Below are 27,201 nucleotides of genomic sequence, written 5' to 3'. Positions count from 1 at the left end.
TGTCCATTGTTCCAGTTTCTTTCAGGTATCCTTTTGGGGTGGAGAGGCTCTCTCTTGAGCCAACTGAAGACCAAATGGAGATGTCTCCCAGGGGCTTAAATAAACTCTCTCTTGTAGGTGGAGCCCCCTTCCTCTCTCCTATGCAGAACCCAGCTGCAAGATGGAGCTTTGGAGTCACATGGCCAAGTCATATGTCCATGCATGACTCAGAACTTTACAGGTGGCAGCCATTGCTCATATGCTACCTTGAAAGTCCCCAGGAAGACTTCTTATGTGGATTGGAGTCTTCCAAGGTCTATTGTCTGTTAAGTGTTTCTTGATTGGGCACTTAACTTGCAAATTCCTTTCTTAAGAAGCTGACCAAATGCTACTAAGGCTACTTAAAATCAAACAAGTACACAGCCAATATTCGTAACTTAGAATACAAAAATGATACATGCATACAAACAGGATGAATAGTAGGTCATAACCTCTGCAGAGATACGTTACATGGCCTATCTAGCATAAAACAGTCTAGTTATGTCATATTTACTTTCATAAGCATATTTCCATAAAGCACTATGGGGTGCAACATCACAAGGAGCACTCAACTACGCATTCTTTTTCAGCCTAAGAATACAAAAACATTTACCGCAAGTGTGTTTCTAGCCACATTATGATAAGCCTATGCATAAAAGAAAAGGCTGTGCTAGTTACAGATGAAAGCATAATTGGGTTGGTTTAGTCCAATACATCATATTGAACAGAAACAACCCATGGGGAGGAAATAAAAAGAAAACCAAAACAAAGTGCAGTATCCGTATAAAGTATGCAACATCTTGACCACATTTCCTTTAGAGACTTTTCTACGAAAAGCAGCTCATACACCAATTAAAAATACAACTACAGTGAAGTACGGCTGCAGAAAAGTTAAGGATCTGACAAAGTCACAAAGAAAAGGATTTAAGGTTTCCAGAAAGGCTGATAATCCATTTTATAGGCCTATAGGATTGCCTCTCCCCACCAACACTATATGTGATGTACTACAACTGTGATCAGCAGAGGTGCTTGAGCTAGAGTCCCAGTCTGGTTTACATATGACAGAGCAGCCGGCAAGGCATTTTCTATGAGGAATATGACTGAAAAGGTCCCTTCAGCAGTTCAGAGCATAGATTTGTTAATCTTCCAGGCTTGCTCCTTTTCCTGTCAGGGGAGAAGTAGATTTGGAAGAAATAGATGGTTCAGAGGTTCCTATTATTGTAGGTAAACAAATATTCTTTTATTGCATAGACAGTTTATTAGGTATGCTATGAATTTTTATTTATTGTGTATTTTTATTTAGCAAAAGGTAAATGTTGGAAAGATAGTTCACATATTGGCATGAAGAAGTAAAGCAGAGCAGGCTGGACTAGTACCTCCCTCCCACAAGGAAGACACGAACTGCTGCAAGTTTGGTCAAGGGTTGGAGAATTCCCTAGTCCACTTACCACTGGGAAATAGGAAGGTTTGCCTGGAAAGTTTGGGGTCTTAAGTTATCAATTTCCACAGAATTTAAGATTTCACTTTAAAATAAATTGTGAATGCTTTACGATTGTGAAACTATATGGCAGTCTTTCTAATACAAATGTGAAATAAATGTAAACTAATGAGCATTGTCTTCTGGAGTTGGCATGCAGACAATACCAGTGCATCTACTGTTGTGCATTACTATGGCAAATACTAACTTAGTGAAATGAACAAGATTGTTCTATATTCAGAACCTGTCCTCCAGAATTACGTTAATTTCAGGTTGACACTGGAAGAAGCATAAACAGCAGCAAAGGTAAATGCTGGAATTATTTAGGAACGAGGCCAGAGAAAAACAGAATAGTAGAGACCTGTGCTTACCCTCACAGGAGGGAGAAGAGAGAAAGCTCCTCCTCCCTTACAGCAATCAGAGGAGTAGAACTTGAAATATGTTGATGCCTACAAGAATAAGGAACTAGCCTGTGACAAGAGATATAAATCAAAAGAGACATGAAAGATAAAGACTGATGTAAAAGTCAAGGATCGTCACCCTAGCAGAAATCCCTAAACCACTCCCTTCCCCACAGTAACTCAACATTTTTAAAGGCCTAATGCTGGTGATTCAGTCAATAACGAGCTTCACCTCTGAGTCTGTGATGAAAATGTCCTACCCAACATTTCGGAAACTGTGCAATCTTTCAGAGGTGATATAAGAAACAGCTGCTGACATACATGATCATTAAAATATATCTCGCATATTTTTGAAAGAAGGGAGGACTGTTAATTCTAGGAACCTGGCCAAATTCCAATTTGAGTAAATACAGGTGCCCGCCTAAAATAAATTTCCTGCAGTTTCAATTGGATATAGTTTTCTTTGCTTGTTATGTAGTATTCTTGTATGCCATTAAGTAGGTGCCCATTTCACTCCAGAGCTGGTTGGATTTCTGAAGCAGACACAGTGATTTTATATACAATCTAGATTAGATAGATAGATAGATAGATAGATAGAATCTGTAAAGTCTAAAGCACTAAGGGTATGAATATTATGTTATGAATGTATTGGGGTTGCACTAATTATGTCATTTTTTTAATGAATTTTCATTCTGGGAAGACCAATTTTAAAGACGGTACATACAGAGATAACCAGAAGGACATTTAATAACAGTATATAGTTTTCAAAATATCAAAATGAGCTATTTTGAAAGCTACATATTCTGTCTCATTACTTGACAGTAAACCTTTAAGGATACAAAATAGGATTTTCAAATATACTTTTTCTACTCTATGTAGTAATATTTCATAACCGTCAATATTTTGCAGACTGCAGACACACATATTAATTGATTTGGCTGGCCGTCTGGAAAGCACCTGTGGTTTATGCAAATTGCCCAAAAAAATTTAATGCATTGCACCTTTGAGCATTCAAGTTCCTGCTAATGATAATCATGACCAGTGACATACTATGCCACGGACAAGTATTTGATGGTGGATCAGCTGACAACTAACAGAATCAGCACTGAAAAATTAATAAATGCAGACAATAAAGTAAGTGAAAACTTGATTAATACAAACATTTATTTGGTGGTCCTTCTCTTCCTTAAAAATAAAGGAAAAGGTACAATAAAGAAGCCATCATGGCAAAATCATCACTGAGTATTAGACAGCTTATCTTCTTCCTCAGCCAGTAATCTTGGATGCCATTTTAAACCTGTTATATTCTGCCTCATTTAGCCACACAAGCAGTTTCCTCTAACAGTTGACACCATCAGTTAACAGCACTCTGTAAGTGATACAACTATCAGTCCTCCCCCCATTCTCCAAGACAAGTATGTCAGCCCTGCAATAATTCTGGTTTCTCACTCACAGATTCAGCAGTCTCTTGTGTCTCAGACAAATTTTGTTGCATTTTTGTGAAATGTACTGTGGCCATGCCTACAAACCAGACACACATTCTCTTCCCTGTAAGCATTAACATGGCATGCAAAGTGCAGACTTAATTTAGATCTAGTGCATAAAAAAAAGATAGAGTAGTCTGCTCCTTCTAGACTGTTCAGGAAAGGAATACACCAAAGACGCAACTTCTTTCTGCTCGCACAAATAATCATTTAAAATGACATGAATAGGCCACAAATGCAAACATCTAACAATTGACATGAGTTTTTGCTTGGGTTCTTCCCGAATATATGTTCTTAACAAATCTACGAACGCTAAAGACCTGTCTACTAATACATGTAATATATGTAATCCATAGAAAGGAGCATGAGCCATTACAGCAGAAAAAATGTTAACATCTAAGTTAGAAGACATACGTGGCTATTGTAGAATTATAGGACTGGAAGGGATCTTGAGAGGTCATCTGGTCCAGTCCTCTGCACTCATGGCAGGACTAAGTATTATCTAGACCATCTGTGACAGGTGTTTGTCTAACCTGCTCTTAAAAATCTCCAATGACGGAGGTTAACAAGAACAATTTACCTCCCTCTTCCTTGTTCTTTTATGTACTTGAAAACTGTTATGCCCACTTCTCAATCTTCTTTTCTCCAGATTAAACAAACCCAATTTTTTCAGTCTGCCCTCATAGGTCATGCTTTCCTAGACCTTTAATCATTTTTGTTGCTCTTCTCTGGACTCTCTACAATTTGTCCACATCTTTCCTGAAATCTGGCACCCAGAACTGGACCCAATGTTCCAGTTGCGGCATAATCACCACAGAATAAAGCAGAAGAATTACTTCTTGTGTCTTTCTTATAACACTCCTGCTGATACAGCCCAGAATTATGTTTGCTTTTTGCCTTTTGGGGGGGGGGGGGGTGCAACAGTGTTACATTGTTGACTCATATTTAGTTTGTGATCCACTGTGACCCCCAGAGCCCTTTCCACAGTACTCCTTCCTAGGCAGGTCATCTCCCATTTTGTATGTGTGCAACTGATTGTTCTTTCCTGAGTGGAGTACTTTGCATTTGTCCTTATTGAATTTCAGCCTATTCACTTCACACCATTTCTTCAGTTCATTCAGATCACTTTGAATTTGAATCCTAGCCTCCAAAGCACTTGTAACCCCTCCCAGCATGGTAATGTCCACAAACTTTATAGGTGTGCTCTCTATGCCATTGTCTAAATCATTGATGAAGATATTGAACAGAACCAGATCCAGAACTGATCCCTGTGGGACCGCACTTGAGATACTCTTCCAGCTTGACTGTGAACCACTAATAATTACACTCTGGGAATGGTTTTCCAACCAGTTATGCACTCACCTTGTAGTAGCTCCATCTAGGTTCTATTTCCCTAGTCTGTTTATGAGAAGGTCATGCGAGACAGTATCAAAAGTCTTACTAAAGTCAAGATATACCACATCTACCGCTACCACCACATCCTTAAGGCTTGTTACTCTGTCAAAGAAAGCTATTAAGTTGGTCTGACACAATTTGTCTATGTTATCACCTTATTATCTTCTACTTGTTTGCAAATTGATTGCTTAATTATTTGCTCCATTAACTTTCCAGGTACTGAAGTTAAGCTGATTGGTCTGTAATTCCCCAGGTTGTCGTTATTTCTCTTTTTATAGATTGGCACTATATTTGCCATTTTCCAGTCCTTTGGAATCTCTACCATCTTCCGTGACTTTTTGAAGATAATCGCTAATGGCTCAGATATCTCCTCAGTCAGCACCCTGAGTATTCTAGGATGTATTTCATCAGGCACTGGGGTGATTTGAAGACAGCTAACTTGTCTAAGTAATTTTTAACTCATTCTTTCCCTATTTTAGCCTCTGATCTGACCTCATTTTCACTGGCATTCACTATGTTAGATGGGCTCTTCAAAGTTCCTACGACAAAAAAAAAAATCAAAAACAGAGAAGCTAAATTACCTCTTTGCATTAGTCTTTACTTCAAAGGATGCTGATAAGATATCTAAGGTAAAATCTTGGCCCCTATTGAAGGCAATGGAGAAACTCCCATTGACTTCCTTGGGGTCAGGATTTCACCCCTACTCTTCAAGAAATAAAGATGAAACACTGTAGAAGTTTGAAGTGCCAAAAGACAAGCCGCTGGAACAAACTGAAGTACAGAAGAGCAATACATTATAAGGACTGGGTGATATTTGCTAGAGAGTTCTGAAGGAATTTAAGAATGGAGAACAGATTGCTATTCCATATAACTAGAGGGTAGCAAATGTTACACCAATCTTTTTAAAAACAAAACAACCCCCACCCCCCAAAAAAACAAACCAAAAAATGGAGGTTGAGGTGATCCTGGGAACTACAGATCAGTGAGCCGTGTTTCAGTACCCGGTAAATTGGCTGAAATTATAGTTAAAACAGATTACAAAACACCTAGATTAAGCATCTTGCATGGGCAGAGAGAATGTACTGGATTAGTTCTGATCCGGTATGCTAGTTCTTATTCCCACCACCACCCAAACAAGTGATATGTCCTCTCCCAATTACATGATATTCTAGATTAATAACAAGATCCTCTGAATAGAATTACATTAAATATATTGTACATTAAGTAAAAGAACATTTTAAAGTAAAAGAAATGTGCCACTCAAGTACTCCTCATTAGCAGATTGCTGTAAAAATTGATACCTCTACATGTCGCCAAGAACATTATTTAAAAGAGATGTGAATATTAAAGTTCACAAAATACATGTGAAATACATCCTAGAATACTTAAGGAGCTGGCTGAAGTGATCTCTGACCCATTAGCAATTATCTTTGAGAACTCGTGGAGAACTGGAGAGATACCTGATGACTGGAAAAGCCAAATATAGTACCTAACTATAAAAAGGAGAATAAGTACAACCCAGGGAATTCTAGACCAGTCGGCTTAACTTTGGTACCCAAAAAGATAATGGAGCAAATAATCAATCGATTTGTAAGCACCTAGAAGAAAATAAAGGCAAAGTAACAGTTAACATGGATTTGTCAAGAACAAATTATGTCAAACCAACCTAATAGCCTTCTTTGATAGGTTAACAAGGCTTGTGGATGGGAGGTGGCAGTAGATGTCACATACAGTATCTCGACTTTAGTAATGCTTTTCATACTGTCTCACGTGACCCTCTCACATCTATGATTCCGTGTCCTGTTTCCCCCCCACTTTTCACTTTGTGGCAATTTATACCCCTGGGGCATACAGAGGGAGTACTGCCTATGCTGCCCAAACACAGGAATTGCTGCTTTCCTTGGACTTAGTTCTGCCTCAGTGCAGGGGAGTAGACCAGATAACCTACTGAAATCCCTTCTAGTCCTGTATGTCTATGATTTCTATGATTAAGAAAACATCCCAAAGAAATGCCAAGATTGTGCTACATCTCTTACACCTTCTCATCCACTGACTATAAAATAGTTTGAAAAATGTTGTCTTTCAGAGAAAGGGCAATGTTAGTTTAAAATATACAGTACTGAGCTATGAATAAGGAAAAGGTTGAGATGTAAGTGATCACAACTTCTTGGTAGATACTTGTGTATTTTATAATTTATTGTATCTTTGCAGTATGTATTATTTCCATTAAATTTTTATATTTAAAATGTGAGAGGTAATATCTTTTATAGGAGCAACTTCAGTTGGTGAGAGAGAGAATTTTTTGAGCTTACCCAGAGCTCTTCTTCAGGTCTGAGAAACATACTCAGTGCCACAGCTAAATAAAATTTACCTCCCAGGCTAATATTTTGAAAGTGTTGTACAGGTTTCCTTTGAAATTCTCAAAGAAAACCTTCAAAACACCTTAAAAAGACAAGCCTAGGACAGTAGTTCTCAAACTTTTGCACTGGTGACCTCTTCCACATAGCAAGCCTCTGAATGAGATCCCCCTTATAAATATATAAAAAAGTGTTTTTAATTTAACACCATTATAAATGCTGGGGGCAAAGTGGGGTTTGGGGTGGAGGCTGACAGCTCGCGACCCCCCATGTAATAACCCTGCGACCCCCTGAGGGGTCCCGACCCCCAGTTTGAGAACCCCTGGCCTAGGATCTTAATTCATAACTTTGCTAGACACTAACAAACATGGACTGAATACAGAGACTGGATTTATGGCTTATTACAACAGTCTACAGCTCACTAAACCCATCCCACAGCTTCACCCTACCCCAAATAACTGGAGAGATGTTAACAGGCCACTTAACACACATTTCAAGGGATCATTCAAGGTGAACTACTTCTGCTAAACAATCTGTTCTACCTTGTATTTTGCTGTGATGCTCTGAGTATGGGCAAGTCTATACTACAAAATTAAGTCAACTTAAGTTATGTCGATGAACAGCGCCTGCAGTAATTAAATTGATTTTGCATGTCCACACTAGCTCCTTCTGTCAGTGGTGCCCGTCCTCACTAGGAGCACTTGCACCGATTTAACTGTCAGCGTGGGGCATTTGTGGGGCACTGACAGCCCGAGCCCTGGTGTGGTGGGACTCTGGCTGTCTGGCACCAGGGACTGACAGCTAGAACAGTCTGATGTAAGCAATGCAGTGTCTACACTACACTGTTAGTCAACTAACTACATCAACCCAAGTACTATGCCTCTCAAAGAGGTGGAGTTATTAATTCAGTGTAGTGGCAGACTTTTATCAGTGGGACCAACATTGCAGTGTAGACGCTTACAGAGTTAGGTCAATGTAACTGTAGTGTAGACCAAGCCTGCATTTCCTAGACCTGAAGAAAAGCTCTGTATAAGCTCAAAAGCTCTCTCACCAGCAGAAATCAGTCCAACAAAAGGTATTACCTCACCCACTTTGTGTCTCTAATATCCTGGGACCAACTTGACTACAACAACATATTTAAAAATGTTACATTTAAAAAACATCCTGGCTGCTTTCACATAATGACAGACATTTTTTTAACAACCATATGCCATTAGATTATAAATTATGTATTTATTAAATCTAAAATTTACAAAAGCTGTACTCTAGACATAGTGACCCGCCCCCATGAAACGTGTAAATTGTTGTGACCTGGTTGTCGTTTTTCCCCACATCTGTCAGAAATGCTTACTAAATAAATCACTACCCTTATGAGACAGATTATAAAAACAAACTGTAAATTATTTAGTGCATATTTCATCTATGCCCATTGGGATGATTATTTTTGTAAATTAAGAACGCTGGTAACATTGTCTATCACACTGAGCATTCGACTGGGAACTACTACTGCTACTGATCTGTTGTGTCTCCTTAGTCTCTGTCTCAGTCTCCCTCCTGCCAAATGGGGATAAGTGTACCTACCTAGCAGAAGTACTGTGAAAATGAATTCATGTCTGTTTATAAAGAGAGTACAAAGCTATGTAAATGGTAAAATGTCTTCCATGTGAGTGAGGGAAAGGGAGGTATAAACCTTGCCATTATATAATTAGTTTTTCATCCTGTTAGGGGGGAAAAAGAACAGATTTTTCCAGAGAGTAGAAATACTGCTGTGACACAACTCTAAGAACCTGCAAGGATATACTAAGAAAATAATCTGTAAACTATACAAACAAACATGCAAACTTCCACAAAACTAAATTAACTAGGCCAATGTTGGTTCATTTTTTTCCTTTAACCACTGTTTAAATTACCTACATTAAAAGGAAAAATATGAATGCACAGAGAAGACAATATAAGCAAAATGCAAAAAGAACTCTGTACTTTTATTGCAATTTGCATTTTAATTATTGTAAATTCATGTAGTTTACTGAAATAACCCTCTTAGCTTTTAGTGCATTTCCCCATAATACCAAGTAACTGTCATCAGGAAATTAACAGTTTAGAATACTTTAATAAAGTTAAATTAAACTATTTGGCAGACAAATGACTAATATAGGACTAGATCTGCAGCTGCTCTGTGTATAAAACTTCCTCTGACATCAACAGAAATTCCATACATGCAGCAGCTGCAAACTCAAGTGTCTGAACAGCGGCACTTAACAAGTTATGTTTTATAAAAACAAAGATTAACCTTATTCTTAATCATGAGTCACACTGCATTTAATGTGCAGAAATTTGCACATTTAAGAGGTTAAGGGGGCAACATGGAGAGTCCCTATGCATAGGAATAACACAAGGGAGCCTATGGGAACGAGTTTTAGACTGGGGTAAACCACCAGAAACTCTGAATCATGAACAAATAAAAGTTTAGTTCTAGGTTAAGTCTTCACAGCAAAAAGGTGTTTTATTAATTTGGGGGTAGCTAACTCAGATTAAATTAGCAGTGCAGACAATGTGAATGGCATTTAACTAGGGTTAGCAGCTTGAGTTACAGCCTATACAATACCTGGGGTTGAATTCAAGCTGCCAACTTGAGTTATTAGTTGAAGCTGTGTCTTCACTGCAATGTTAGCCCAAATTAACAATACACATGGGTGCGTGTGTGTGTGTGTGTGTGCGCGCGCGCACACACGCCATGGAGACATACCCTTGGCTTAGAGATTAAAAGGTTACATGTGCCACAGAGCATGCAGGCTACATCTACACAAGGATAAAAGCCCCGCAGCACTACTGCAGCTGGCCTGCGTCAGTTGACTTGGGCTTGAGGGTCTCGGGCTGTAGGGCTGAAAAATTGTTGTATGGTTTCAGGCCCAGGCTGGAGCTTGAGCTCTAGGACTCTCCACCCTCGCAGGGTCCCACATCTTGGGTTCCAGCCTGAGCTCGAACGTCTATACAACAATTTAGCAGCCCAGTAGCCCAAGCCCCGTGAGTGAGTCCGCTGACCAAGGCCAGCTGCAGGTTTTTTTATCCCTGTGTAAACATACCCTCAGAGTCAAAAACTCACACAAATAATGCTATGTTGTATACTTATGACCTTTGGAGCATCCCAGTGTCAGTGTACCCCAACACACTATGGTTATAACCTGTGTCTAAAAAGATGCCCTGTAAGATATCCTTGGAAAACTACTAAACTCACAGATCATTAATATTCCTGCATAATGGCTACACAAAGTGTACATAAAAAATTATGAATATATGCTGAAATTATGGAAGGCATGTCAGGGGAGTTGGTAAACAGGTCTGCCTTAGATAAAGGAATATGTATTTGATTCTCTGACCAGCCCAGTCTTCAGGCAAAGACAACAAAGGTCCATTTTTACAGATTAGGTAAACAAAACTATTAAGATACCAACAAGTGGGAGGAGAAAGAACGTAGAGCTTCCTTTACTATCAGACACCATGTCACCTTCTTCGCAGCTTGAATAAACTTTACTTTCAGGGGCAACCTCAAAAGAATCCATTTCAAAGGCTTACTGATCTATAAAGGCAGGTAGGCAGAATCTCAAGTGATAAACAATTGAATCAATTGATTGTATACAATGTTACTTTATTATACAAGCTTATAAAGTGAGGTTTTTTTCTGGAAGCTAATGGCACAGTGGTGATCAATATCATTGTGAAAAGTATGTATTAACGCTATATGAGAAATATCAATACTTAATGATATTACGCTTTAAAGTCTGTGGCCAAACAGGGAGAAACAGGTTCCCTCCCAGACAGGAGGAACGGCAGCTATTTACCTGTTTCCTATGTAAATTAAGCAAGGTGTGATCAAAAACAACGGAAGTCTCATTTACATAGAAATCAACAAGGGGATGAGAAGACACAGGAAGAAAAAACAGCAGGAGGTCATCCTGTCTCTTGAAACAAAGTTAGTGAACTTTGGAAGATATAAGCAAAGACAGAAGTCATCTTTGGCATCCATCTCAAGACATACACAAGGGAACAGAGCTTTTGCAACCTGAGAAAGATGGGTCCTTCAATCAAAGGGATGGGGTTTGAAGTCTCTGGAATCTGAACGTAGGTGAAAAGCATGCTTTGGCAAAGATCTTTCACCCTCTGTGGAAGGTCCTGACTGAGGAGAAGCTAGCCATGGCTGGGAAGAATGAAGACTGGTCAGAGAAACCATCTTGAACAAAGCCTGTACCATACTAGATTAAGTTTTAGATTTTTAGATATGTGCTTTCACATTTATTTGCTTGTAATCCTATCTTTATTCCATTTACTTGGCATCCCTTATCTATGTTCTATTGTTAATGAATTTGTTTTATTTTTACTGTAAACCAATTCAGTGCTGTGTTTAAAGGGAAGAGTGTATTAACCCCAGTTAATAAGCTGTGATGTGCTTTTTATCTCTTTACAAGAACAAATGAACCATATTATGTCTCTCAACTGTCCAGGAGAGGAATGGGACATTACAGAGCACATGGTTTGGGGAAAATTCAGGATTGGGTGCGTGCTGGGGTCACCTTGCTGGTTGTAACCAAGTTCAGAGTAGGGCTATAGATTGTTTGCTGGGGTCACGGCTGCTGAACTAGTGCTGTCAAGCACACACACCCTTCAGAGTGCGATCTGCATGCTTGTAGGCTGGGTGTGAGCATTGTAAGGCAGGTTGCAGGGCAAGTTGTGACCACCCCTTCTTGGTCTAGATTGCCCTCCCTCTTCCCCCCCAGACTCATGGACTACAGGATTTTAAATACAAATACCTAAAATGGACTGATTTATACCCTGAATGTAACGCAATGAGTGCCATATGGAATAATGTGATCATTAAATATGGCTTAAATAGAAGATCTATCAAACCACATTCAGCCTCTATCAAAGAGCAGTTAGCCTCAGGCAGAAAAGTGAAATAACATACTGCAATTATTAATTATAATCCTGTCAGTGAGGCAAATTTGTTGGAACGTTTGTAAACAACTTCCCAGCTCTGGGAGGGATGCTATTGCAATGTCTTGCCTATTGCAAACTACAGTCAAAGTTTCTCTACACCACCTTTAATCACAACCATAGTTAAATATATAAGATTTTTAAGAGTTTGATTCCTGAAAATCTTTTCACACATTGTCTACTGCTTGTACTTTTTTCATCATTTGTTCCTGAAAAGCTGACATTGATCAAGTTGCAACTGCAATCACAATTATATATAGAGATATCCCCAGTGCAGATATAAGGACTGTAATTATGAAGTACTGTCAGATGATAAAATGTATGTATTGATATGCTGAAATGTGAAAAGGTAATTATAAGAGAGTCAATGGTTTATCTGAGATTTTCAAAACCTTAGGGAACCAATGATCTTATATTAGCAGTATATTTGCTATTCAGTGTGCACAAGTAACTCACACCAATGCTAATGGGATTTATATCTGCATATGAAGAAGAAACCATATTACTTAATGCAAGATGTTTTAACTAATTATTTTACTAAACTTTGACTAAATTTAGTGAAATCTGCACACCCTTTTCTTTCTTTTAATAATTTTGTTACTTGCTGAATGTGGAACAGGTAGATATATTCTATTATGTTTTGATTTCTTAATCATCAGTCATTTGTCCACTGAAAAGCTTTTTTGCCACAGAAATTATCTGAAACTGTCATACAGGTAGCAAAATGTCATGATATATAAATGATATTGGTTTCTCACTTCAGTCAGCTGTTAACCAGCTGAGACAATCAAATGACAGATTTCCTTCCAGAAATGTAGTTTGTGAAACCAAACTGCATGGAATTAAACTTGGTGCCTAAAATAGTTGACTCTGTAGATCCTTGTATCCTTCAAAATCATACGGACAGAATCACAGGATCTGTTATTCATGAGATTCTCTCTTCCTTACAAAGTGGTCAAAGAACGAAAACTTTGAGAACTACTGTTTTCTATGCTGATTCAGCCATAAATAGAAATGCAATGAAGGAAGAAAGATGTATATTTTGTCACAATCACAAAGGCTAGACTTTCATCCATGATCAAACACTTAGGCATTTCCCAGAGCTAGGGGACATAAATTCTCACTTTGGTGACTAGCTCAGTTTGTTTACTAATTCTTAACTCAGAACAAAATACATCACGCATCCTGAAATGGGGAAGATACAGGAAACTGAACCTAAAGTATACACTTGCTGTTACAGCAACAATAGCCTTTCTGCTGAGAAGGCAAATGGCAACATAACCTATACTCCCTGAAGTGCCAATGTTTTGGAGTTTTTAAAATTATCTTCTAAAAACATTAATATTAATCACAAGCAAAAAAACCTAATTTACTCAAACATAGTCAGAAAGTAGTTGAATTTCAGGTTTACGATTGTGTTATAAATGCTTTGCAAGCCTCCCAACAAGAAGAGACCATTAAGGTTGTGGGGGTTTTGTTTTGGGTTTGTATTTTTTTGTTTCAGAGAGAATGTTAATTTGTTTTCCTTTTCCTGGCCTGAAGACTCATTAAAATTTGGCTCCACTTAAACCCCAACATTATAAAATAGCAGAAAGTATAATTTCTGATAATGTGAACATTTTTAATGATAATTTGTTTGATTTGCTGGTAATCTGACTTAATGTCAAACCAACAAAACATCTAGAACAGTTACTTTCAAATGAAACCTTTTGTGTGGCCCACACACATACAACCCACCACTAACAGGATTTTAGCATGCAATTACACAAAACTAGTGGTAAACAGAACTCCGTAAAAAAAAAATATTGTGGCCTGAGAATCACAGCTGCATTTACCTTGGCACAATACAGATTTATATATTTAGCAATATTTAGTGTGGTAAATACCCTCTTGGATGGCTAATTTCACCTCACCAAATTCTGCTGTTTTCAAGTAAACTCTCAGATCTTTATACCGAATTGAAAAACAGGTGAAACATCAAGATATGCATTCATATTGTACAGTAGCTGGGATTTCATAAAATACTTTTCAACATGATCTAAACTGAATAGAAAAACAATCTCAACATTTTAGGATGAGTACTTGATTTAAAGATATTACAAAAACAACAACCAAGTATCCATGGAGGTCTTTGAGGAGGACAATCCTTTCACTGACCAATAACCTTCTAAGCATTTTCACTATTACACACAGCTGCAGATCCTTAAACCAAAGCATTTTTGCTCTCAACTACTGAACCCGAACTGCCGCCTATAGCTATAAAATCCAAAAAGTGTTCTCAGTGTTCTCCAAGGAGAAAAATGTTTACAAATAAAATAAAATAAAAACAAACACTTTATCTCCTTCTGTCCCTGACCCTAAAAGACCCAAATGCTCAGACAATGAGAAACCAACTAGGCTGATCCGTTTTTGTTAGTGGAAAACATGCTCACCGAAAGATAACTGCTAGCATCCACATTGTCTGTGATGGTCTGACGTTCTCCCCGCTGGTTAATCTTCCTAAACCTTCGCCGAGACTGCCTGAGGGGAACTTCTCTTTGCAGGATATTCTCTTCATTGTCTTTGGAATTCTCCACCTGAAACACATGTTCAGGATCCTGGTTAAACATCCAATTCTTCCATATTATTGAAAGTCGGTGGAGTTTTATTAAGCTCATGAGGAAGGCATTAACATTAGCTAAGAACAGTTAAGTCTTTCTTAGGAAACAGACTACACAAATTTCTTAAGCAAATGCTACGTGTCTTGAAATTATGTTATTACAATGAGCTGGAGGCCACAGTTTCCTTCCAGGAAACAGTGTAAAAAAAAAAAAAAGTCCGTCTGCCCCCTCCCACCCACGCACACATATCCTTTAGACAAAATCACTTACAAGTAGTAAAGACTTCTTGTTGCACTTACACATACTACACCATAACAATTAAAATAATTACATATTGCTCAGTTCAAGGGGCATCATCAACTCAAAAAAATACCTTTGAAAATTTTATACTCCCTATGGTTACAAGGTTGCTCATTAAAACATGTTAGCTCGTTTGTTTTAAATAATATAATATGATTTTACAAAGTCTTTGCAGTGTAGACAGGGCACATCATGCTTAAAAAGGTGTTAGGATTGTCCATGACCAGCTAGGTCCTAGCCCATCCATCCAACAACTATAAGATCTCATCTATTATTAATGACCACTTCACTGAAAAAATATAAAACAACTTTACAAAGAAATAACTAGAAACTGCCGTGAGCGTTTCACACTCAACTTTATTTGGGAATAAATTTTTTTAAAAAGCAGTGTATTTAAACATATGAACACAGGTAAACAACATTAAGTACTGTACTTGTATCTAGCTTGTTCCAATTCCTCCCCCCCCCCCCTTAAAAAGCAGGCCCATCCTTCCACATTTCCTTCTGATGTCTTGGAAAAACATATCACAGCAGGAAACAGAACAGACATGTATATACAAATAAAGCTACATCCAGGCAAAGAATTCTTTTAACATATCTTTAATACATAGCAGTTTCTACTTTCTTATTTCACATATTTAAAAGATTTAAATTTGGAAATTCAAAAACACAGCTATAAAAAATTCCTACTGAAACAGAGACCGACAACTTTATTGACTCTTGGCAGTCATCTCAGTATACCTTCATAAATTTACTCAGGTTCAGAAGCGTACAAGGAGGAATGGAAACAAAAAAGAGACAGAAAGAGTTGGAAGACAGTAAATAAGCAAGTAACTAAGAACATAGAAGTTATTCATAAATATGTTAAAACAACTCACGTTCTACATTAACTGAGGCAGCAGGTCTCTATGTCAGGAGGAGAACATAAATAATCCTTTACATTTTAAACTTTTTTTTTTTTTTTTTTTAAACACGGAGGAAAAAACAATATCACTTGAAAATAGCCTCAGTATAGTTTCCTTTCTAATATACAAGACATTATGCTCCTGACTGGTGAACTGACCAGGCGGATGCAAATCTGACATCACAGCTGGGAACAATACAAAAATTTCAACCTCACACCACACTGGTACCAAAAAGGAGGCAACTAAGCAGGTGTCCCACTAGCATTTAACATTATTTCACAGGGTTTGCAAAGGCAGAGGTAAAAGACTAAAGCAAAAATTGGGTTTTTACTTAGTGATAACACTACTGTCAGACCCATGAAAGTGGCCATGGCCAAAATCCTGAAGTTTTGCTTCTTATAAAGTGGTTCTATTAAAGTAGCCAAAATAATGAACTATATTTCATATTAACTTACATGCGCACACACAAACACACAACACATGCAGTGCTTTACTAAATGTATTATATGCTTCTAGAGTCAGGAGTGGCAGAAGCTTCCTAAAAGTGGGGGGCCCCACCGGCACCCGAAACCGTGGCCTGGCCTCCCCACATCACCCCTTCCCCTGAGGCCCCGCCCCCATGCCGCCTCTTTCCCCCTGAGGCCCAGCACTGCCTCTTTCCCGAGGCCATGCCCCCTGCTCACTCCTCTCCACCCCCCCCTCACCTTCCATCGCTCACCCTTACCACTAGTAAAAAGGGGTGCGACCATGACCCCCGTGGCCTTCCCTGTTCTGATGCCCCTGTCTAGAGTCCAATGAGCTGTTAAGTAGTTAAGACAAGGTGCTTAGCTTTGTTGCACAGACTACAATGGGAACTGAGGGTGCTCAGCACCTTGCAGGAGCAGACAACATTATATAGTTTTGACACTGATGTTCACAACATGACTGACTATTCCATTTTCAGAGAGTCTTAAAACTGTGGAAAAAGAATACTGTACTATACTGTGAGAGGAAGCTATTTTTCTTCCCTCATTCTAACTGAAAACTAAGCAAATTAGGCATGAAAATGTTTTTGCTTTATGTTAAGAACTAATCAATCAACTGTTAGTGGAAACTAAGTAACTGAGGCACCTGCTTCCTTCAGTTAATACCGCTACTGTACAACTGAAAAGAAATACCAAAAAAGCTGGGAAGCCCTTTGTACTACAGCACATGTAAGCATCCTATTTTCTACAGAATTCTGATTCCCGTTCCATCCAAAGCAGTAGAGGTCTCAAAACCTACAATAGTAGGCTATATTAAAGCAACCTTTATAGGTAGTTAGAGTTAATAAATGATCACTCAATTGTTGCAGAATTCAGGAAGTCAATAGATTGGTTAAAACCATGATTTATCATCATCTACAACAGCTTCCACCAATGTGCTTATTATAGGCAGTGCAAGTAGTGATGCCTATAGTTAACATTGCCTGACACTTCCTACTATATAAAGGCTGTGTTTTTGGGTGCTTATAACTTTGCTAAACTTAAACTGTTCAGGCTGAAGTTTTCCGTACTGGATGTCTGCCTCAGACAGAATTTGTTTTAAAAATTTCTGCAAAAATGATTCAGCCATTTCTGAGAAAAAAGTTAGCAAAAAAACAAAAACAAAAAAACAAAAAACACCATTGTTTTGCCCATGTAAAAAATTTCTTCCAAGAGTAGCTCTAGCAGGGACTTGAAATCTGGCAGTGGGATCACTGTGGCATCAATAATACGACTTTTGCCATAAAATATCCACAAATATAGCCACACTATAAACCTCTAAAAATCTCAGTTCGCACATGCCCAGTAAAGACTTGTTAGAAGTTTGGCAGCTCAATTCTCCGAAGATTCCATCTATGCTGAACATGCTCCATCCCCTGATAGGTTTCAGAGTAGCAGCCGTGTTAGTCTGTATCTGCAAAAAGAACAGGAGTACTTGTGGCACCTTACAGACTAACATTTATTTCAGCATAAACTTTCGTGGGCTACAGCTGCATCTGAAGAAGTGAGCTGTAGCCCATGAAAGCTTATGCTGAAATAAATCTGCTAGTCTCTAAGGTGCCACAAGTACTCCTGTTCTTTTTGCATCCCCTGATAGCTCCTATAGGCAGACCAGACCGCATATGCATCATCCCCACACAGTGGCTGAGCATGCTCCATCCTGAGGCTGCAGAGGTTTAGCAGGATTTTCCCTTGCAACTGCTTCTTCCACCTGTCTAGGGACACTGTGGCACCAAGCACTGTAACTCGGGGCAGAGAGATTATCTCTCCTGTGCTCTCAGAGTTCTTTCTGCTGATCCCAGGCAGTGTGTGTTGGGGTGGGTAGGGAGGATTGAAGAGGAAAGGCTAGGAGCATGGAGAGGTTGGGGAGACAGACACGGACAGGAGTGGGGTGGACAGACGTAGGGATGGGCACTGGGCAAGAGATGGGGAGAGGGAAGGAAGAAGCAGCAGCAGGATAGGGAGGAAGGAAATGGGCCGGAGCCAAGCTCCTGTGGAAAATATAGGATGTGATCATGTAATTAAAGACTAACATTATGCCTACAAAGAAGCTGATTGAAGTTGCACAGGCAAATTTAACTCTCAAGTTTCCAAACTTTTGAGTGCTTGACTTTGCAACTTTAATGTTTTAATGTAATTTTTTGGGCTATAACAACCATTTATATAATACACATTCCTCATGTCCGTAAAATGCTTATAACATCTATTAATCATTATCAACCGTTTATAAATAACACCTTAATACAAAGCATTACATAGACATTTTATACCCTCCATTAGCTCCTGAGGACCAAAATTGATCTACATCTCTCAAAAATTTGAGATGCACGTCTTTAAGAAAATTAAATTGCTGAAAAAAAAATAATGGAAGAGATTAAAGTAGGAAAAAAATTATACAAAATCCAAGAATATTCCTAGCAGGGACAAATTCAAGCCAACCTAACTCACTATACATTTCTCTCTTTTTTCCCCTCCTCTCTGTGGTGCTCTCAACAATTCATTCTTCAGGCCAGGCTCACAGCTGCCTGAGAGGAATCATACTATGTATAGGAGTAGAAGGAGAAGCAAGTATTTTAGCAGAAAGGAGACCTAGCCTTTCCCATATCAATTCCCTAGTCAAAGGGGTGCTAATAAAATAAAATAACTCTACAAAGTGAATAGAAGCTCTTCCTCTATTTTTCTTGTTTGCGCTGACACACTTTTCACACCATATAAAGCACTGTTTGGCAAATATTGTCCATTAAAATACACTTGAAGTGGTTTTGTAACATTTGCCATTTTGCTCCATAAAATTACTATGTATGCCAGTGCTACAGGGTGAGCGTAGCCAGTCCCTCATCAGCTCACTCCAACTTGACTTACTTGAAGGCAGGGGAGCAGCAGAATGGCTTACTCACTAACGTCTCCAGGACAGGAAAGCTGCACCCAAGAGAACAGTAAGAGTGCCGGGAGAGGGGAGGGTTTGAAGGATACTTCCCTGGCAAGGATGATCTCCCAACAGACAGGCTCTGGGGGTTCCCACTGAGAAGAGCGGGGCTTCACACTATCAAGAAAGACTAGAGTGGCTGTGCTGGCAGAGGGACTGAACAGGACGGAGAAGGAACATCGATATGGCAGAAGACACCAGAGTATGGTATGGAGAGACTCCCAGCAGAGGCTGATGGAAGGTCCTGTTAGGAAGAGTAAGGACTTAAGAACTATATCCACTTGGTGTGGGAAATGGATTGTATTTGGGACTTTTTGTCACAGACTGAGTTGCACTATGCTTTTATTAATAAACCAACCTCAAGGAAGGATATTATTGAAGCAAGACAGCCTGAAGTGGAATCCTTGGGTTACCTGAGAGGGCAAACTGAGGCAAGCACACGTATCCTGCTATGACCCGCCTTAAGACAGCACTCCAGATGGGACCACCCTCTGATAGCCATTAGTAGCAATGCTTCCATCTTTTCTAAACATTAAATAACCATTCCTTTTGTGTGCTGTTTCTTAAAGACTATGAGCGTCATCATCCCATGGATATGTAAACCTGACACTGTTGTAGATATTGGAATGCGCTCACTTGTCAAACCTGATGATGGGTATTGTGAGGAGAGATGAGGGGGGGGAATGGAGGAGAGATACAAGCCCTCATGCTTCATGCCATTAGCAACCTCTAATTGAGACACGGTAGGGAAAAACTTCCCATATGGGCTGGTTATTCAAAATTATTCATTCCAGGGTTTCACGCATCTTCCTCTGAAGCATCTGGTATTTGCCTGGTACATAGAACATTAATGTGATCCTATATGGCAATTCCTATGTTCCTGTGAAAAGAATGAAGTGTTGGGGAGCCTTGAACATTCTCTACTCTCAAGAACAGAGAATCAGTTGTCTTTTGATTTCCAAAATGTGTGGCTCCACAGGAGATGAATTGCCAACTGTCAAAGGATTAAACTATAGATACTGCAGACTTGATACAGTGCTCATGGATAACAATATAGGTTCACTAAAATGGAAAGTTGAACCCAGCACTAAGTAAAATATATTTTGGAAACAGCTGAAGATACAGAGGATCACAGCACAGAGACTCTAACATGACTATTCTAGAGGATGACTTTTTGGCCCAGAGGTGGCTATAAATTTCTAGGATTAGGGCATCAAAATTTAGGAGAAAATGCCTTTTTGACATAATTAGGTAGGAATAAATCAAAGAATATTGTCACACTGATGTATAGGTAAGACAGAACAGAAATAATATGGGTCTGCGGTTAGCATGTGGTAACTTCTATAAAAAGCTTTGAGTCTTGTGATGTATTAGATGTGTTTCTGAAAAGGAGACCGACTCTCACAATGAGCCAGTTTTCCAAGACGGATGAGGATGATAAACCAAAGGGAGTTAGATAACCATTATTCTCAGTAGATATCATGTGATCCAACTTTAACCTAAACATGCTGAGCGGACACAAAAGATGATGAAAAAGAGTAGGTCACAGGCATACATCAAAGCAGGAAATGTGTGTGCCAGCAAACCATTAAAAATACAAATGAAAGGCTCATATTTTTAAAACATCTGTTTTTTAAATTACACTATGCTTGTAGATATATCGTTCTTTTAATGAACCATGCTTACTTCTCTACAAAATACATATCGACATCCATGCCTTACGTGGAATAAGAAAGCAGTAGCATGAACTAGATGATGCAAGAATAATGCTTTTATAAGTACACTGCTACTAGATGTATTACAATTGAAAATTACATTTCATAACTACCAGTTGAAAGTACAGAAACAGTAGACTAGAAAACTAATATCACTGGTCAGACATTTTCCTGCACAAAGAGCAATATTGCTATCAGTATGAAGAACATGGAATCTTCTGTACAGTACAGGTATCTTCCTATTGTAGATCAATACCTCTTTGTACAATTAACCTAACTTTTTCTCCACCATAATCACACAAAATTAAAGCAATTAAATAGTACAGAGGAAATCTCTCCGCATTTAAAAGAAAGGGAATATATACCTAATTTAAACACAGATATATTAAAAGAGCTATTAAAAGATTAGATATACTGAAATGCTAATTTTTAAGAGGATTGGTAATGTAATTTTGTATTATGCAGTGGCATCAGTCACATTGGTTCTTAGGCACAATATAAAACAATGTTCATATGCTTATTTCTCAAGAACCTTAGAATAATCAGCTGGAAATTGAGAAAACTTTTCAATATACAAATCTGACAAGAAAAAATAAACTTGTTATCTTTACACACACACACACACACACACACACACCCATGCGTGCACCTGCTCCTTTAAACTGCAAGAGAATTTAAAATAATATATTTTTAATTAATTAAAGAGACGCTCATTTGAGCTGGGGAAATTCTTTGAACCAGGTAGAGATAACCTACAACGATTTGATCATTTAAATCTTAGACAATACTTTTCTGAAAAGAGGTTATTTCCTCAATAAGTTTCAAATTATACTGTTGTTTTTAGAAAATGGAACAATAATTTTACCATTGAAACCAAACACACTGTAAGCTGAGATAATGCAGCATGCCTTACTGGACAATTAAATTGAGTTCAATCCACCTCTTTATAGTGGGGGTGGTCTATTTCAATATTGCCTGCCCCCAAAATTCAAAAATCATGAGTCAGGACTCTTCCGCCCCCACATTCCTGAGGTTTTAAGAAAAGATTAAGTTACGTTTTTTGGTCTATCTTCTGATTTTTGATCTCTTCCTCCCCACTGCCAAATTCCACCAATTTGGCCATGACTGCAGGAGTTCACCCTAATAGAGACAACTGAAATCAAATTACGGAAATTTGTATAAAGCACTGCCTGAGGGTACAAAGGGCTTTCTAGCTTCTTCCAAAATGCTAATGAAGTTATCCTGTGCTTCACACTAATTAATTATGTACCCGGGTATCTGCACATCAATTAATTTTATACTTTCATACCCACATCAATTCTTCAGCATCTGGCCCCACATCTGCCCATTGCACCCCAGAAGCTTCAGGGGCTCTTTACCCCTACACCCTCTTACATTCCAGGATTGGGACACATTTTGGCAGATGTGTTATATTCCAGGTAAATACGAAACATCAGTTGCAACTGCTAAGCAAGTGTACCTCTATCTTCATTCTATATTTAGAGCTCAATTCAGACAGATGGGCTTGCATCTCTAAGCACAGCAACAGAATTTGGAAGATAAGACAGTGTTCATCTAAGTATCTGAGATTAGAGCAGAACCTTTACATTTCTTTTACTAAGTCAAAGTAAAGAAAGCCAGAGATAAACCTTGCTAATTTCTTTAGTTTACAAACACTAACAAGAGTGTGTGGATATTTATAGATAACAGAAATTAACCAGGCAATCTAGATTCTGAGAATAAATAATTGTCATGTTGAAAAAAATAATCTGCTATTGTTTTCCATCCCCGGAAAGTCATGATGTAGAATATGCTGTTGAAGGAGCTTCCCCGGTCCTTATGAAGACAGGGTTTTAATGGAGTTCTGAGGTGCTCCTAATTTTTCACCCCTCCCTTGTTGTGGTCCTCTATCATAAACATGGGGGGGGGGACATCGTGGATCTTATTTCATAGTCTTAATTTATTTGACCAGATAAGCCACTGTTAAAACAACATTAGGCAGCCTCTCTCTCACTACCAGGATACATGTCTGCCTCTGCAGCAGTACATTAGCCTGAGAAGCAAGAAGCAATTTTTAGATGCTTCTAAAGTACACAGTCACAATATTAGTCCTTATTTTCAGTGTGTAACAGAAAAGACTAGAATGACTGATTTCACAGTGTAGTCTCTTGTCAAAGATATAATTTTATTGACTTAGTATGTACAGCTGCAGTCAGAAGTACCAGAGCATTTCTGTAAGGAGCAGTAAGATCACATGATCTTACTCGACAGCCAGTGCTAGCGGGTAACATCCTTCTATTCACAAACACCATGCTGCTCTTGTGAAATCATCTACTTGAACCTAAAGAAGAAAAAAGGAAGCACCACGAATGAAAGGGGGGAAAAGAGACCGCAATACAGTTAGATCTGCTGCAACTTTTGGTGACATCAATTAGGATATGATTAAAACCATCAGTTTAACAATAAACAGGTCTCTTTGTTAATCCAGTAAATCACCTAGTTTCTTAAATATGATTTGCCATGCCCATCCGTGTACGCTCTGTTATCCTCATTAACTTAGCTTAGGCTGACCACATTTATGGCCTTTAAAACGGGTCAGTTCTCAGAGGAATCCCCTTAAGAAATTGATTTATATTCTAGGAAGAAGGAGGAGATAACAAGAGATGTGAAAATCTGTCTACAAACCTATTAATAATCTATGCTGCACTTGTATGTGGTGAAGTGGCAAATATATGTTGTTTTTATCTGGTCCTCATATAAAATGCTAAATTTGTAACTGAAAACAAAAAAACAACAACTGAAAAACAGAAATTAAACACGAGAGAAAATCAGAGAACTGAACTCAAGGCTCCTGTGAGGCATGTGTACACCACAAGCTTGTCCTTTTTTTTTTTTTTCCATTTTAAGTTCCATGTAGAAATGTGACAGACTTTGTCGATTTAGTCAGTTATGTTTAGCTATAAAAGGTGAAAGCTAACATCATGGAGAAGAAACAATGCGTTTTAGTAATTTGCTTGTCCTAGGTGGAAAATACACTGAAGTTCCAGAAAGGAATTTAGAAGACCCAGATATTTCTCTGCACTGCCTAACTGGAATTTAAGAATACTTTAAATTGTATAAATACTATTAAACACAAATAGTTTAATACACAGTACAGGAATATAAAAGTTATGTATTTCTCTCCAGTAATGTCTACAATGTGCTTGATGGTTACCAAATAACTAGACTGAGAATTTATATTTCTAGATATTAAATGAAAAATAATTCATGAAAATATATTTATGGTATCATCGGTTCAATTACAAATAAGGGCATCAGTATTTCCTAAGGCTTGCACACCTACAAGTATTTTGACCAGAGATTATGTTCTGTGTCATTTTGCAAATCACATTGGTAGCTAGTGAGTCAGCAATTAGCATTTTAGAAAAAAATCAAATATCATCATAGAATTTTTTTTCATGAGTCATTTCCCACTTCAGCGAGTTCCTACATCAGAAAGGAGTTGCAAGACAAAATGCATGCAATTTGTCCAGATAACAATGTACCAGGTTTACTAATGAAACTATGCATTAATACATTGTAAGAAAAAAATTGTTCCTAAATTACTTATAAAGAATGAGCCAAATTCTTCTCCCAGTTAAATGAGTCTAAATCCGCTGACCTAAATGGACTTTACCATGGACATTTACGCAAAGCAGGATTTGGCCCAAGAACTCTCCTCAAAATGTCTGCTTCATTTAAAGGATCACAATTATTGTAAATACATAAAACCTAAAAATTATCAGAGAAATTAAATTTGGAACTAGGATAGTCTATGACTGTGGGATACAGAGGTTCCAGGAAACTTCAGATCAGTTTTTATATTAGAACGGTATAAAAAACTGGCTCACACCACCAGCCATGTACTGGGTAGCAGCAGTAAACCAGCAAAAATTTGAAGTAGTAACAAGCAAAATAATGCCTGAGGCATTTCACATAGTATTTCTGTACACATCACCATCAAAACAGCCCGAACGAGTCCAAGAAATCATGAACAGCTAACACTTGTTCTTGAGAACATAAAGGACAATCACGAACTTACATGGCATTTTCTTACCTCAGAAATGTTGTGGAAGCGGCCCAAACTATTCTACTCTTCAGCCCCTGGTTTCCTTTTTTCTTGTTATACTACTAATGCCGGTCACCCATTAAATGCCTGTTATATTGCTGCTTAAATTGACAGTAATCTTAAAAGTTATGCTTCTGTCCGAAAACTTCCTACCTACGATTTTTACTTTTAACATCTAACATTACTATAAATGAAAGAGAAAGACTAATTTTATCTAGTGCTTGATACTGAAGACTACTTTAAAAACATAATTGTGACTTTTGTCATTGTTATGACTTAAATTCATCTGTATGTTAAAAAACTAACACACACCAGTTTCCTCCCTACTACTACTACTAACCCCTTCACTGAATTAGACTGTGAGCTCTTTGGAGCAATAACTCTGTAATCTTACTTGTACTCTCAGGCACGTAGTACACATTTGGGCACTGTAAAACAAGCAACCATCACCACAAGATATATTTCAATGAAAACTTTAAATTCTGCCTCTAAAGGTGTTAAGGGGAAATGTTCCCTCTTCAGTAATTTCCTTTCTTCAGTGTAGATTATAGTTCATCCCCCTCATCATATGGAGATAGGATCTTAGCCTTCTAATAATGTCACAGACACACCCAGCAGCAGCAGCTGGGGACAAGGGTGACACTAGCCCTGAAGTGAGTTTCTGCTCCAAATGACACATCAGGCTCTATGTTTGTGTCTCAAGGATTCCAGATCAAATTTTCTCAGTTCAAAAGTAAAATGATGATTTTCCTAACTGTCATTATAGCAAACTCACAGGAGATCTGAGAGTCAACACCTTCCACTTGGCCTCCTGCTCACCCTCTCTCTCTGTTCTATTTAGAGGAAGGGGCTATCTTTTTAGGCAGCTGGGGGGGAAAAAGGGAGAAGAAATGTTCTTGGGTTGAGGACTTCTGCGCATGGAAAAGGGCTGGGTCCAATCTGTGCTTTCCCAAGGGCCTTCCTCTTTGACAAACTGGTGTTAAAACCCTCTCCCTGCCTGTTTTTCAATGTCAGAGTTCAGTCCCGACACTGAAGCAGAAGGGTCCCTGAATCCTCAAAAAAGTCAGACACCTCCTGAGCCCTTGACAGGGGCCTGGCACCTTTGTCACAGTCAGTCATGATGGATGCCAGCTAGGGGAGTTTGGTGCATGGGGTTGTGGGCATGTACACTGTTCATACCTCATATGGGCTATCAACGCTGCTTCATTCAATAGCATGCCACCGGGCTTCCTAGGCCTTTAAAGCTTGCTTCAGCCCAGCTACCATGAGGATTCTCTCTCCAGCTGCTGAAGGATGTAACAACTGAAGACAGACTAGCTAGACCCTCAAACTTGAGGTGTAATGTCACCGAAAGACTTCATGAAATGCCTCCATCTGCTCTTAGGGAGAAACTATACCCCAAGTGTCTGTGCTGGTAAAGAATATCGAATAGAGAATGTTAAAATCAGGTAAGCCACAGACAGAAGCCAAATATTACTGGGCAACTGACACTTTATTGCTCAGATACTGACCTTTGTCAGTACAGTCATTCAAACAGGGCTTCTAAACTGTCACTATTAGTTTAACTTAAACATGTTTACCAACAAGGGAAGATGGATTGGAAAGCTAGACTGAGGTAACGATTAGGAGCCTTTCAGCCACTGCAGAGACGTTATAGTCCCACAATAGTTTTGTTTCACACCCGATAGTGGCATAATAGGAAGACAAACCTGAAGATCTGCCTGGTTTCAGTACAACGCAAGTGCATTCTGGAAGGGCCCTGTGTAGTAGGACAATAACATTGGGAATGTACTCTGGGAAAGCAGCTCCAATGTTCCAGCTGTTGATAGGATTTGTGTGTCAGTGTGGGTAAAACCCAAATCACAATCCACAAACTGAACTTGGCAGTATTAATAATCTTAAAGAAACTAAAGCCTTTTCCATAGCTTTTCCAAAGCATGCAGGTATGCCGGGAACAGCAAAGGCAGAATAAATCTGAGATCAGAGAGTCAGATTTCAAAAATTGGCTAATCTTCAGTACCAG

The 27,201-nt window shown here is 38.6% G+C and overlaps 1 protein-coding gene across 1 annotated transcript in view; it reads right to left on the bottom strand.

The window, feature by feature from the left end:
• Positions 1-27,201, bottom strand: part of RAPGEF6 (Rap guanine nucleotide exchange factor 6) — a 235,841-nt gene that overhangs the window by 128,825 nt on the left and 79,815 nt on the right. The window contains exon 7 of the mRNA XM_045026507.1: positions 14,554-14,697. Within this exon, the coding sequence (XP_044882442.1) occupies positions 14,554-14,697 (144 nt within the window). The remainder of the gene's footprint in view (positions 1-14,553; positions 14,698-27,201) is intronic.

Source organism: Mauremys mutica, chromosome 8 (assembly GCF_020497125.1).
Source record: "Mauremys mutica isolate MM-2020 ecotype Southern chromosome 8, ASM2049712v1, whole genome shotgun sequence".
Lineage (NCBI taxonomy): Eukaryota > Metazoa > Chordata > Testudines > Geoemydidae > Mauremys > Mauremys mutica.
The sequence above is the reverse complement of the archived record's forward strand: the minus strand, read 5'-3'. Positions and strand labels throughout refer to the sequence as shown.